A 15,343-nucleotide genomic window follows, 5' to 3' on the forward strand; every position below is an offset into this window, starting at 1 on the left:
ACGCGAATTTATCCGAGTGATGCACCGCAACTTTTCAATTAGCTACAATTTCCAACTTTCGGAGTTTCCCGAGTGGCCGATTTCTTCGATCAGCCAAGTTGCACCTGCATCCCGAAGTTGCATCGTAACTGTGCGGTTTTCCGACGAACTTTGGCACTCGATCGACTCCGGCCTTTATGTTCACGGAAGCATATATACGCTTCGTAATAATAGAAATCTATTTTTACCTTTTGTCCATAGAATAATTCACGAGAAAACTGTAATTTTGTTATTCACGCTGCGTCTATTTATGCATTGCAAATTTTATTTATCCCTGTCATCAATTTTTGCAGTAAAATAATTCTGCTGTTTCATCTCTCCGTATATCCCTTCTGGCACAAAATTATTTTTTCACGCAGTAATGTTAAAATGTATTACAACGTTTATAACTCTTACAGAAAAATACTGTAAGTGATTATTTGGCTATAGTAATTAATTACTTTTATTTTCAGTATTGAAAGCATAAAAAAAAACAGTGGTTAATTTTAATACTCCAAAATAAGTAATTAATCAGTAACCAAATAATCACTCACGGTATTAAATTTCTGTAAAGGAAGACCTTTAATTACTTTGGCTATTGACGGCTCGATGTCGGCAGACTAGAAAAATTGTTCCACGAATCTACGCGTTCAAATGGCTCGGCAGAGTCCGTTGTCGATTACGAGAGAGTGAAAGTGTAAATGCCGGTGCGGTGGTACAGGTGCTTTCGATGGGAAGCACGTTTTCTCGGCTGAGATTCAGTTGCGCGCACAATCCCGGCGAATGTCGATCGCGTTCCTGGTTTTTTTTTTCCTTCTCGTTTCGTTCATTCGATTTTCACACGCGTGCGAGAAGCAAATTGTCCGTTTCGTATCGACAATCGCGCGATAACGATCGACGTCGTTAAGAGAACCGAGACGACGATTTGTTGCCCGCATGCGCTGACTATTATACGGTGCGGTGCTGCGAATCATCACAAGTTTACGTTCGATTGTACACGTATTTTGCGTATATCGTCTCTATGAGAAGGCGATATTCTTCTGCGACGAAGAAAGGTATAAACGTTATATTCAAACTTTCGGGGGAGGGGGGGGAGGAGAAAAGGGAATACAACACACACACACACACATATTGATTTCTCTTACTGCTACTTGCCGAGATAAAAGATTCGAAGCCTTTATCGTCGTGAAAGTATTGAAGGCCTCGGTCTCGATTCCATTAGATAAATAGCGTTTGATAGCGCTCAAATGGATCGAGAGCGCCGCGAAATCACGGCCGTCGATCGATATCTGGATTGATATCTCGCTACAATTACCGCGTTTGTCAATCACCTTTCTATACAAGCGTGAGATAATCGTAACGGATTACGAGGAGTTTTGCTCCTGCTCGTTCCCACGACCGTGAACCCTGCGCCGTGGAAAACTGCATTGCAGGACTATACTGATGGCTGCAATGCAGTCCAACACAGCTCGAGGCATCGGCGACTGGCCATGCGCCTTTCTGGTATTCCCGCGTCGTCGCATGCTTCAAAAGTGACACAAAAATATCGCATTACACTTAGAAGGAAAGAAATGTCTTTCATTCTTACGGGAAATATACAAAACGTGGAGAATGGCTTCATATACTCAACTTAGCCGACTCAGAAGTAAATTATTGAAATTGACAAATTTTTAAGACTCTTTAAATTACGTCTTTGCACACATTATACGAGAAAGGATATAAACCGCGTGCTCTCACTTTCTTATTTGTTTAAAAAAAACTTTTATTCGTCACTGTATATAAGTGGATCGAAATTATGAAGAACCTTGCTCGACGCGAAAATTGTTGTTAAATATTCCATTCTCGTTCCGTTAGACCTCAGGCGCTTTTAGATCGAGATCCTTGTATTAAATACGCAAAGAGACGCTATATCCTTGAGAGACGAGCCGCGTATACTATTTGCGCGCTCCATAAAAATAGCGAGGCAGGCCGGTATTAACCGTGCGCGACGCAAAGTGCTCTTTTTCTCTCCACCCTTGTAAGGTTTTTTCTTTATAGAGAATTTTCCGTGAATGTCAGCGGATTCACGGCCGTTGCTGCCGTAGGAGATGCGTAGATAGCGCAAGAGCGTATACCCGTTACAACGCGCCGACGACGACGACGACGACGACGACGGGGTCGCGTGCTCGCCGGCTCGCGTCCTCTCGCCCCGCGCGCGCGCGCGCGCGCCAGCGGTCTCGGCGCGCGGCCGCGCCGGCTGTCAGTATAGTGTCAGTCAGTTCGCGTCGCGCGCTCGAGCGAGAGCGTGTAAGGAACACGTAACGACGTAACACGCACGGGCGAATAAGAGTAAAAGTAACGAGATATAATTTTCGCGCCGTTACACCGCTGCGTGATATCGAAGAGCGTGCGCCTGCTCCAGCGACGAGACAACGTGTGACATCCGCTCCGGGCTCCGGTACGTATTTAATCCACGCTCGATTATTATTCTCGATACTGACGTGCATGGATGAATTGTGTCACTTGAGCGTAATCGTCGCGATGTTCTCACGTTCGTGAGAATTCTCTCTGACTCTCTCGGAAGCCGTTTCGGAGGGATCTCCGCCACGCGCGAGGGATCCAGGATGTTTAAAGAACCTTCGCTGTTCGCGGGAACCGCGTAAACGCGTACACGCGGAGAAACCGTTTACCATTCGTGGTATAGATTCGAAAGTACGTAGATCGCGATTGCTTGCGCGAGAACTCCGGAGCTATTTACGGGTACCTTACCCGGAGGCATTTAAAAGGCGCTTTACCACGTGCGAGAGAGCCGCGAAAATATTTCGAGGATTTCCATTAATCGCGAGAGAATTCTGAAGGACGTTCGAAGGATCGCCGGATTCCTCGAGAGATTTAGAACTTCGCGGTGGAGCTTTCGCGAAAGATTTGACGGTCAAAGCCGGCAAATATTTAGTCTACTTAAATCCCTTTTTCCGCGGTGACCGCGTCGCGCATTCCCGGCCGTTTGACCGTAACACACGTGCGCCGCACGTGACGTGCTTTCGGCCTCTTCGTACATCAGTGTGTCACGTTGTATATCTGCGACGTTTCTCGCAGCTTGTAGCCGAGAAATCGAGCAGAGACGTATTTGTTGTAGTCGGTTTTCCGTTTAGTCCTTGGTAACGAACGTGTTGATTAGCCAACGGAGCGAGCGAAGCAAGACCATCGACGCGCCGTTCGTCAAGAGCGCGAGTTTCCGTATTTATCGGAGTATCCCTGACCGATCCCTGACTGCCGATAAAACGAAGGTGCTCGCCTTCGTAGGACCTTCGATTGCCGTATTTTCGATGAAGCGAGAAAGCGAGAAACGTCACTTTTACGTCGATCCTGGACGCAAATCCAGGACAGAAATATCTCGCGTTTGAAACGCTTCGTTTTGACGCGTACAATTTTTTAAATCTCTTTAATCTAGGACGGAGCGTATAGGGCATGAAATGTAAGAAAGCTGTTATTTTTCTGAACGGTTCGACAATAAGCAAACGAAAATTCGTGATATTTTGGATATCCCAAAGAATTCGCTTTGGATTTTAACGGTTAACACATAGTTTGCCGGTGGCTCGTCTCTTTGTCGAATTAGATGCGAAAAATGCGCGAGATCGAGCTAGGTACGTGCCTCTCGATAGATAATAGGAGATAAAAGAAAAATAAAAAAGATTGATCTACACTTCATACGTATACGTATAACGTATTATTCGCCGTATGAATATTATGAAACAGACAGGCGTGATCATCGTTGATTATCCTGATGCCGGATATCACAGCTGTGCTTAATCGGCCATTCGACGATTATCAGCGTTAAAGACGCGTTAAAGTCCCTCGTTCGAACGAAAACGGCGCAGTATCGGACGCGCGGTCAACTGTCGACGGTTAAAAATTTTGAAGCTTATACGCAAGACTTATCGAGGAAGACATCGACTCTTCCGCGTGTTTGTGTTAATCGGCGAATCTTTATATCGCTCATTATATATCGCTATTTATATAAACGCAATACCATTATATATCTATAACGTACATTTTAGATTAAATTCAAGAGGCCTTTTAGAATGGACGCGTGAAAGACAAACAAGTTTTACCAATCTAAATTCAACACTAGATTGATATTCGACGCGGGCGATAACCGATACGAAATACACAACGAAACGTTAATCGAAATAAAAAATGCTTTGCCTAATGATGTAGCTACGCCTCTGTTGCCGACTCCAAAACGTAATTATCGCGGATGTTACGAGCGCGTCTAACGTTTTACGCGTCGGCTATTTCGCAACTTGCGAGTTGTGCGAGCAGCCGAACGGGTTCTGGGCCATAAATTATTAGAAGGAGGAAGCGCCGGAAGGAGCCATTGGGAGAAAGCGCTCCCGTGGACCCGATTCTATCCCCAGAACCCATCCAAGTCTCGTGAAATTACCGTTTATTACGTCAAGTCGTTTGTCGGCGCGATATGCACGCGAGATGAAAGGATCGGATGCTGGCCGCACCTATCGCGAATAAGATCGTCACGGGAAATCGATCGCGTATTCTAAGGAGGAACATTTGACATTTCCGCAACTTAGCTCGCGTTATATATACATAATATATTTTTTTTTAAGGGAGAAATTATGCATGTGTCAACGCACGTGTCAAAGGTATAAGCGGAAAAGATGAAAGATCCAATCCGCGTGGACGTAAGAGACATATACGACGTACAGTTTTTACGTAAAGTTTTGATCCATGAAAATTTTTCGTTTTCTTCTTAACATTTCTTTGATCATAAACCTCTGCAGATATATATATCTCTCTCTCTTTAATATTTAAGATTAAATATTTCGATAACGAGACCATAAATAAGAATTACTCTCTGAGAATTACTCCGTAATTTAAAGTTCGATTTGTTTTCAGTTTCTTTGTGTAATACGTATTTAAATATAATGTAATATATATAAATATAATGTAATATATTTGAAGAGTACACAAAATGTACTCTTGTCGTGACCGGATACATTTTCTCGATCCGTGCACCCGTATAGCTTCCTTATTGACGCTCCTGCGGCCAGAGAAAATCGAAAGTGGAGGAGAATTGTCGGAGAAATAATCAGGATATTCACGGCGTATCCGCCACGTCGTAAAGTTTATGTTGTTAAGTACGGCACGCCGGCAGTGGAAGCCGACTTTAGACCGTAGGAATTATAAATCGCTCCGTCACGACCGCTGCGTCGCGCGTCGTGGTGCCAATTATACCCTACAGCTCGGGAGATATGGACTTTAAAAACAAGCTACTCCGATTATTGTGGATTACGTAAACGGAAATAAGCGAGATTTACCTCGGATTTACGATCTCTCCTGGTACGCTCTTGCGTTCTCTGAATTGCAAATTTCAGTCAATCTCGACAGAATTAAAACAGACGTGAAACGAAACTATCGGACTTTGGTTTCAAACATCTTTATCGCTGATTTTTCGAAGTAAAATAACGTCGAAATAACATCCTTGGAAAATCGATAGAGAAATAAAATCGGTTTTATGTTCTGCAATTTTCTTCAATTTCTTCAATTCGCGTTTCTTTATAGCAAATCTGCTACGAACCTGATCCCGCAGAACTGATCCGCGTGCCTACGGAAAGAAAATATGGAGAAGCTCCGCGCATTTGCATTCCGCATGTTAAAGCTCGAAATAAAGGAAAGAAAATTCATGGGCGAAAGTATCTTTTCCGAGCGATCTATACGAATGAAAACTAGGTGGTCTTCTATAGGGTCGCGACGGACAAGATATTCTCGCGTATCTTGGCTTCCTTCGCCTCGTAACTGAACTGCTACTTACTGAACGGGAAATAAATCACGGGTTCGCAGACAATTATCGCTCTGTGCCGAAGAGAAAATGCGCGCTCTTGTGCGCCGGATATTTAAACGTTAAATTGGCCGTTTCGGGGACAGCTCCGATAAAACGGAGGCAAGAGGTCATGAGACGAGAATCGTACCGGAAGCATTTGCCGGGATGATCTTCGCGAGAGGCGTATAAGCTTTCAGAAACGCGACGGCGCGCGCGGCGGCTCGATTTTTTCTTCTCGCGTTGGTGGTCGCTCTTAAAAGCGGAGAAAATAACTCGCTTGAACATCGCATCGTAAAAATGCCAAGGTGGGACTGTTATGACCACATTCGCGCCGCGTGTATGCAAATGCACTTTTTCTCGGCCCATTGTTGTACATACGCGACGTCACGCGCGTCTCATCGAGCGAAACTGACCGATGCGTCGTTACGATGGAACGCACATAATTCATATATATAGATGAATGATTCGCTGCGCGAAGAAAACGCGCATACCTTTTGAAGATGTTATCAACCTTCGCTTTATGACTGATTTGCTGTGAGTAAAATAGACAATCGATATTCAATCATATAAATGTATGGTGTAAAAATGTTATTAATGTAATGTTGGGAACTGGAGCAGCAGTAGAGAATTTAGAAAATAATATCTTTTCTTTAATGTCTTAAATAACTCCTACTAATAACTAATTAGTTTAACTAATTTTATTTATAGTTACTAACGGGATTGATTTTTTAAGGTCAGCTCTTCAGTTTTTCGAGCATGTTTAATCACGACTAATATGCACAAAAAGTATGATATAAAGATATATTAAGTTTCTCACATATACATTAACGAAATTCTCTCTTCTCTGTCTCTTTTTCTACTATCTACTTGTCTATATATATCTTGTTTCCTTTTCTCGAATTGTTTTAATAATCAAGTCTTTCCCGCGTCGCAAAGGGCCGATCCCTCCAAACAATTCGGTCAGCTGGCCTTCGTGTTTTTTTCCCCCCGTCGCGCCGCAAATGCGAGTAGAACGAGTAGATTGAGTAACCACCGCCGACAATTGCCGCTCCCCCGTTGATGCCGTGCGAGAGAAATATTAATACCCTTCCACTTCCTTCCGGGGAACACACCCGGCGTGGAGAACGGCCACGGTCCCCCTTCGGCACGCCGAATCCGTCGGAACTTGTTCTACGTAGCCGCGTGTGTACGTAAACACGCGCGATCCAAACAACGAGCCGCCGCCGCCGAGGGCGAAAATCCAAACACTTTTCGAGCACGTGCGGTTGAACGCGTGCGAGGGGGGTACAATTATGCGGTTGTGCATCGTGCGCCGCTAGTGAGTTACATACAATACTCGGTGGATGGATGCTCCGCGAAATTGCTTACGGTCTATATACGGTGTAGCAATAAGGCGGTTTCGTTTTAACGAAGAGGAGAAACGTCGAACTGTGCGCAAATCGCGGCGCAAAGTTGATTTTCCTTGACTCTCGACGGACAATCGCCTCTTTCTCGCGTGTCTCTGACGTCTAAACGTCATCGTTAGGCGAAAAACGATGATTTTTCAGAGTTCTCATCGCGATAATACAAGAAACGTCTATCATCGTCTGGCTAGATGGTCAGTAAATCGAATTGTGATACGTTGTTTTAATGCGAAAACAGATTGGTCTTCTCAGGAACAAATATTAAAAAAAGTGATTTAATATTTTCTTTATATAATCATATTTTATTTTATTTAAATCCAAAATAATAAACGAAGAACAAAAAATGAAAGAACTTAAGAATATTGTAATTAATATTGTTCGTTTCTCCTTCGTTAACATTTAAAAAGAAACGTATGTATGCCAATGTTCCTGATGAAGAAGTTGAAGCGAGACGGGAAAAATAATGCGAAATCAGGCTTTTTTCTGTCGCATTGATAAAATGACAAAAACGGCACGTGTACTTTTTTACAATCCTGTTGTTCTGTTACCCGCGTGCTTTGCATTATCAGTATTAATTTTAGCAGCTTTGCATATGAATGGCAAAAAAAGCGTACTATAAGATTTGCGGTGAACCGTGCCGTCATCGCGGTATCCCTAAGTCATGTCGCCTTTTCGAATTTCCCACACGATTCTGCTGACTAATATCCGATAGATTATTCCGACAATAATTCGTGGCAGAAAATTCTATTTGTAATTCTATATGTAATACGACTGTAAAACGAGAAACATTTAAACAGTCAGAATACACACGTATGTAAAAAAACAGACCGTATAAAACTATAAATAAAGAAACTCCTTTATATTAATATATTGCCCTTAAACACCGATATAAAATTATTATGCCAAATATTTTATAAAATATAAAATATCATGACGATACGGCGAATATAACGCTGCGCGAGTGCTAATTATTTTTATTTTTTTTTCTACTTGCGCTTGGTATTCGTATAAGCGCTATCGGCGGCCGAAATCAAGGGCGGAAGTTGTTAACGATAACTCCGGTCCTTCAGCATTGATGATATGATATTCAGGCATTATCGTAAATTGACGTAGAAGTTTATTTCATTCACCCAACGGAGCCCCGATGCGATGCATCTTTCGTGGACCCGGTAATCATCGTTTTCCATAACCAGTTAGGTATACGAAAACGAGAGTGCTTCTGACTATGTATGAATTTTGTGTATATCAACAAGATTTTTTATCTGTGTTTAAGCCAAAAAGTATTTTCTTAAAAGAATGCGTCTAAAGGCACATGTTTGAAAAATTTTGCACGTTTTTCTTTTCAACATTAAACAACTTGGCGATCTTTCTTTCTTGTAAATTAGTTTTTTGTACAGATAATTATAATTTTTCCAAGATAATTTATGTGTCAGCCGATCAAGAGAGATTTTCTTCGTTTATTTCTCTCACGTAGACTTGCACGAAACTCTATAGGATTTTCCCGCGTGGATAGCGGGAACAAATTGCGCGTTTAAGGATTAGAACGTCTTTCTCAGGATTGTATCTCGCGTTGCATCGCAAGACTTAGGCTAACTAATGTCGTGTCATTAGCGTACGCTTGATGGTTGACTTTTAGCGCGATTAACATGCGTTTCCCATACGTTTCCCCATGCGTAATACTGGATTTTCGTCACGTTCATTTATATTCTTAGCGATTATGATAGACGACCGTCTGCGTAGCGGTGAACCGCCGCCTCTGCACATGCCGGATGGAAAACCGCAATTACCAATCATCATTTCTTAGATATACTAACCGGAAGCGGCGGCTTTATCCGATTTTACACGAGTCCGTGGAAACGCGTATGGCGTTTCGCAAAAGCCCGGTAGTCGAGATCGCGATTGTAATTGAATAACGTGTTGGCGTACGGCCAAGTGAGAGTGATATCTCAGTGAAATCATCGATGACGACGACGACAGGAAGCCGTGAGACGCCGCCCGCGAATATACGGCTTTCGGTTCTTCCTCACGTTCGGGTGAAGCAGACGCAGAAATAGAGAATGTAATCGTTTTGTTGGATGTTTCGAAATAAGTGAACTCACACGCCAACCGTGCACCAAAAATTAAATGATTATAATTTAATCAAATATGATTCTGTAATATAAGTAATTTAACCCTCCGTTTGCATACGTGGCTCTACGGCGTTCGAACAAAAAATCTGCTCGTAACTGTAAAAAATTTGCAAAAACTTGCCAGAAAATATTAAATAAACGATGTTTATCAAAATATACAATACTATAAAATCGTCAACTACAATGCAGACAGATGTTTCATGAATTCTTTTAGATTCTTTAAAAATACTTTAAGGTAGGGAAAAATATCGTCGAGCGTGACAGATCCACGTATACACTCTAAGGGTGCAAAAAAAAACGTATACAGACGGAGGATTAATAATACAGATTAATTATAACAGATAACGAATAATTTAATGATAAGGAAAGGACGGAATTTTTTTCTTTCATGACACATCGTCGAACACTTATTTCCAAGATAAATTAATAAATTAAAGACTGCGGCAGCTCTACGGGAGAAGAATGCGAACATTGAATAGACCGCTATAATAATTTCAAGAATTAATTTGGATCGGGACGCAGATGACCGACAAAGCTCGTCGGTTGACCCGTTAATTGTAGCTTGTCATCGTGTTTTTATGTACGAATAGATCATTCATTGAATATATATTCAATGTTAGATTCTTAGAATCTCTTTCCGTAACGTTAACTGTAACTATAAACCGCCGTTAATCAAGTCTACGTATGTGTTTCAGGTGATTACTAACGGTCTCAAGTGCGACTCGGACGACGTCGACGGTTTGACAAACGGTGAGTCACTGGAACTGTAACGCTCTCCCTTCTTTTTTTCCTTTTCTTCCTCATTCATTCCTTCGCTAAGAGCCGCAATCAACGATGACGACCGCACGAGATTAGGTTCATCCGATACACTCGGCGGTACCTTGGTTTCATTGACGAAATCCCATCACATAAAGAAGTCCACAATGAGATAATTCAGGACTGTACGAAAGAGAGAGTTTCGATCTCCCTTTTCAATTTTTAATTTATATTAATTAAAAGGTACTGTGTTGAATTTTCTTTGAGCGTTATTATTAATTTATTTGAAATTTTATTTGAATTTTTATTTGTCGAAGATTTGCATTAAATGATTATTGCATAATTGTCTCCTTATTAGGTTGGGAATAAACTCGAGTAAAGTATAAATTATTTTGAACCTATGTGTTAATATATATGTATATAACTTGGAATTTTTTTTAATGAAGAACGCGTTAAGTAATGAAGTTTCGTCTGTAGACTTCTGTGATTGATTTCATTTAATTACTTAAGCACGATGACTTTCACAATTTAATACGTGCGGTTCACACTGACTCTATGCTATTTTTTACATCAGTGTTAACTACTTTATGAAACTAGTGTCTCTTTTTTTAGAAGAAGTCTTAACAGCGAAATGTAGTGTGGGTTGCATACATCGAAAGAACGCGCAATTTTATTTAAAGGAGAAACATCGTGACGTTCGTGTATTACTCATTTTCGTTCTAATTGGAGCCTAATGTTCGAGACGTTTCACACTCGTTGAAAATTTACGATTCTGGTCTTTACAACTCCGGCTATAATTTACAGTGCGATTTTCCCCTCGTAAATCAAGTGCGCCACGTATCGACGTTTTTATTATATGACACGCTTATACGACACGCGTGTACCTAATTGCACCGCGTTAATTGTGTTTTTATAATGTTTTCGTAAAAATCATAGCTGCTCCATCGATAAGTGGTTCACTCAGAATACTGCTCCGATCACGAACTTATCCCGCATTTCAAAATATTTCCATGTTATATTTATTTGGTCTTTGTGGATCAAAGGAGAATTATTTTTGACGAAAATATTCATTTCTCTCCGAATTTCAATACACTTTGTCTTTCTATTCATTTAATTTCAAGCTATAAATTTTTATTGTTCAGAATTAAACGTAATTATGTTATTTTACTGTGTGAGTGTGATATTATTTGTTTGACATTAGGAACAAATTGTAATTGAAAATTAAAAAAGTGTCGCAAACATTTTAAAACCCGAATCTCAAAAAATTTTTCTTATCTTCTAACACATTATCGTATATGAAAAGAAAATATTGAGTATTTCTATCTTTGCTTTATATTTCATAATTTACAGTAACACAGGCTTTTCACACAATGCCTCTAATATATCATTTTTTTATAATTGAAGAGTAATATTTTCAAAAAATTATTCATTAAATTTTTCCAAAAAAATGTCTGATTGTAACCACTGCTCCAGAGACAACCACAAAGTCAAATGTGTTAAAGACAGACGCGTGTTAATCTGTCTACAAATTATCCTGTCGTACATCTAAACACCCGAGATTATTTCGGGCACAGGACACGGTCCCGGGGATAACTCGCGCTTTATATAGCACACGATTTTCCCGCGGATAAGATATATAATACGGAACCGGGCCGAGGGTTTCATTGAAGATTCTCGGGATGCCGCGGTGGAGAATGGGCATTTTTTTTCTCATGACGTAACACCGTCGTCCTTGTCCTCGTCCTCGACGAGGGTTGCGACGGCCCTGACTTTGCCCTTCGGTCACTATCATTCCGGGCGAGTGCGCGAGCGTACGAGAGCGCCGCGCCGCGCGCCGCTGCGTGTGTCTGCAACGCTGATGATCCGGCCGCATTTTCTCACGCTACTTCAGCTGCTCCTTGCCGGCGCGGTGCAATGATCTCCCTTCCGCGGCCGCACATCTGCCTGAAAATTATGTTCCGAGGCTGATGGCTTATACGCGCGTCTCATCTCATCCCCTTTCGTCTCTCGTCTCTCGTCTCTCGTCTCTCCGGTACGCGACTCGTTAATTCCGCCGCGTCATCCTCGAACGGGACACTCCCCGACTCCTCTCGGGTCCCGAGATCAATCCCTTCGGACACACTTCGGAAGGTTTGAATGACCCCCGCACCGTATAATTTTCTTATCGCATGCACATCGCTCGCATAATGCCCCGACAAGCTTTATTTAATTTTCAAGTAATATAAATCGCGCGAATAAAATTATTCCCCGATTTCGAGATTCGAAGAAATAACAAAGTGTCACTTATTATTTAATTTTAAATTTGAGATTTAGCCATTGTGCAACTTTTGACTATGAGGAACGAAGGAGAAACGTGCCGTTCGTTTTAAATTACGGACGCTGTAGCAAAATGTCTCGTGAATATTATTCAAGGATAGTGATTATAGAGAAACTTCTCCATTATTTATTTTATAACAGGCCCCTTTCGTTGGATATTTTTTTTCTGCTTTTATCTTTTATTCGTCACAGTCTTTTTGTGAATTATCATGTCAACTTTAAAGTGTGCCCACGTTAATTCATTAATTGGCACGCAGCGCTTTTATTGGTATAGGCTCGTTTTTTTTTTGTTGCGGAGCTTTGTTTAACATGGAAACCAATTGCGTGTAGCGATAAAAGTTAGGTAAGCTCGGTGAAAGTAGGAAGGAGGAAGAGAAGAACAGGAGGATACAACGAATCTCGCGGATTCGTATCGCGTCGCGGATTATTAGATCATTATGTCATCTTTGATTTAGTCCGCGGTCGAAACTACGTAACGTAACGCGCGATCGAAAGCGCCCGCGTTGTTGACCGGTCTAATATGATCTTTCTCCACCAGGATTCAAGGATAACAGTAATTGCCGCTGCGCGATGCGCGATACGCGTATAGTTTCGTAATTAGATTTTAATTGTTAATGAATAATTAGCGATTATACCGTAACTGCGATTACGGCCTTAATGATTACGACTTCGACCGCCGCCGCGCGGTTTCTCTCGAGTTTAGAGCCTCTTCGAAATCTATTAAACGAGCTCATTTAACGAGAGAAGCCATTTTTTTGTAATGGGTTTTTAAGATCCTCGTTTAATCGCTCTCTTTCGCTTATCATCTCGCCTTTTTCAATACTCGTTATTGCATTTTTTTTTTCTCACCGAGTTATTTACGCGATCTAAATTTCACTAAATAATTCATGATGAAATAACAGAAACGTCATCGTTTATTTAAAATCATATAGTGGATTTATTCCCTTACAGAAATCTAATACTGTAAGTGATTATTTGGCTGGGTTGAGAGCTCTAATATATGTTTGAAGAAAAATTATTTTTTTGAGAACAAATCGATCACGGAGCCTATCAATAAGTTTAGGATGGGCAGACATATACGCGGATAAAATTTTATAGCTTCAGTGCTTTACAGCTTCGTAAATTCTCTGATGTTTAGTTCGCGTTTAGATTCCGAGATCGCGTGCCGTCATCGAGATCGAAAGTGAGAGTTACGCAGTTTTTGTTTATCGAGAGATCGAGGAAAGTGTCGTTGTGGAGGATATTTCGCGCGGCATTAAACTTTCGATTTGGATCTCGCAAACGCTCGTCATTATCTCACGCACGCGCCCGCGTGCACGTTCCACGACGTCTCGCTTCGGGATAAGCGGCCGCGAAGGCTGTAAAACACGCTTCGGCCCGCACGCGATTAACGGCGTCGCGCCTCGCCTCGCCGGACGTCCCGGGCGCGAAATTCACTTTCCGCTCGTAAAATCCAACAATCCGGATCCGGTCCGGATCCTCGCGCGACGACAAGGGCCGCCCACGTCGAGAGTTCGAGAGAGCGCATTACCGCATCACTTACAGATGGCCTGGTGCGGCCTGCTAGATCGTTGAATGGAATGAAACTGATGACGGTTCAGGAAAGCTCGAGCTTCCCGGCGTGTCTCTTCTTAAAAATGAAACTTTACTAGTTCTTGTGTAAAACAATATATAATTTCCCAGCAAGTTCCGCTTTGACTAAATATTTTTCTCGTACTGTAAATCACAGCACATTTGCTGGAAATAATTTGAACGTTCGATAATTATGTTGCGAATTTGACGTCTTACGAGCTTTTGATGTTTCCTTCGAAATGGTATTGTCCCCTTTTTTTTAAATCATCATCGTATTTTCATTTCTATATCTTATTTCGTTTCTGCATTCCTGAAATCTTTTGAAACTGAGTCTCTTGAGATTTTGTTCAGAGCCTTCTAATCCGCGGATTTTTCGATTGTGTCATCTTTATATCCTATCCTCAGAGATAAAGTATACAAGTTTACGTGCGCGCTTAGGCATTTACGCCTGAAAAAAGTAAAACGACTTTTGAATTCCGAGAAACATGAACGTGGAGATATTGATTTTTTTTTTTTTTTTTGATAAAGCTATTACATAGATTAATGAGTGTTAGATAAATCATGGTAATTTATCTACTCGTAAGATCTTATTAATTTGTAGTTACGAGTTACGGCACGTATTGTGCAACGCGTTTAGTCGAGTCGGAACATAATTAGCGCATGTGTGAATAGAAGAATTATATATTCACCGTAATCGAAATACCATTTCTGTCGAAGTGCAATAAGGTGGTAAATATGACACGTGCGGGTCTTATATAATCCTGTTATCCCGTTACCTGCATGCACTTTCTTCGGCTTTGCATTATCAGTATCTTTTCAGTTCCGTGTGTGAAGTATGAATGGCGACAAAAGAACGTTTATTCACGAAGCACAATGCACGCCACTTTTCACGATTCTTTTCTCGAGGCATTTGATCGATATCTTTCAGTTTTCGAGATTCTGCTAACATTTATCAAAATCCAGACTTACTAGGTAGACAATATTAATTTTAATTTATTTTAACGATGGACATATTGTAATGAAAATTGATATACTTAATTAATTGCGTGATGGATAATATTATTATTCTTTAAATCATGCAAATAACATAAATAATTAATATGTATTGTATTTGATTTTTTTCTACTCGCTTGTAAGAAAAGCTTATCGATAGCCTAAATAAAGGGCGGAAGTTCTGGCGTCAATTGGGACTTTCATTTACGCTCACGAGAAATTTTTATCTCTAAAAGCATACGGCGCATCTTTGGTGGACCTCATATTTCCGATTCTGTATAAATATTAAGCTAACTTATATAGCAATCTGTCGTAAATTGAATCGGGATCAGTGATAT

The 15,343-nt window shown here is 41.1% G+C and overlaps 1 protein-coding gene across 1 annotated transcript in view; it reads left to right on the forward strand.

Annotated features, from left to right (window-relative positions):
- The window catches only part of LOC143899631 (uncharacterized), a 36,863-nt gene that overhangs the window by 15,626 nt on the left and 5,894 nt on the right, over window positions 1–15,343 (forward strand). The window contains exon 3 of the mRNA XM_077410049.1: window positions 10,064–10,118. Within this exon, the coding sequence (XP_077266175.1) occupies window positions 10,064–10,118 (55 nt within the window). The remainder of the gene's footprint in view (window positions 1–10,063; window positions 10,119–15,343) is intronic.

The sequence above is a fragment of the Temnothorax americanus genome, unplaced genomic scaffold (assembly GCF_048541705.1).
Source record: "Temnothorax americanus isolate GAGA-0224 unplaced genomic scaffold, ASM4854170v1 Scaffold28, whole genome shotgun sequence".
NCBI classification, from domain to species: Eukaryota; Metazoa; Arthropoda; class Insecta; order Hymenoptera; family Formicidae; genus Temnothorax; species Temnothorax americanus.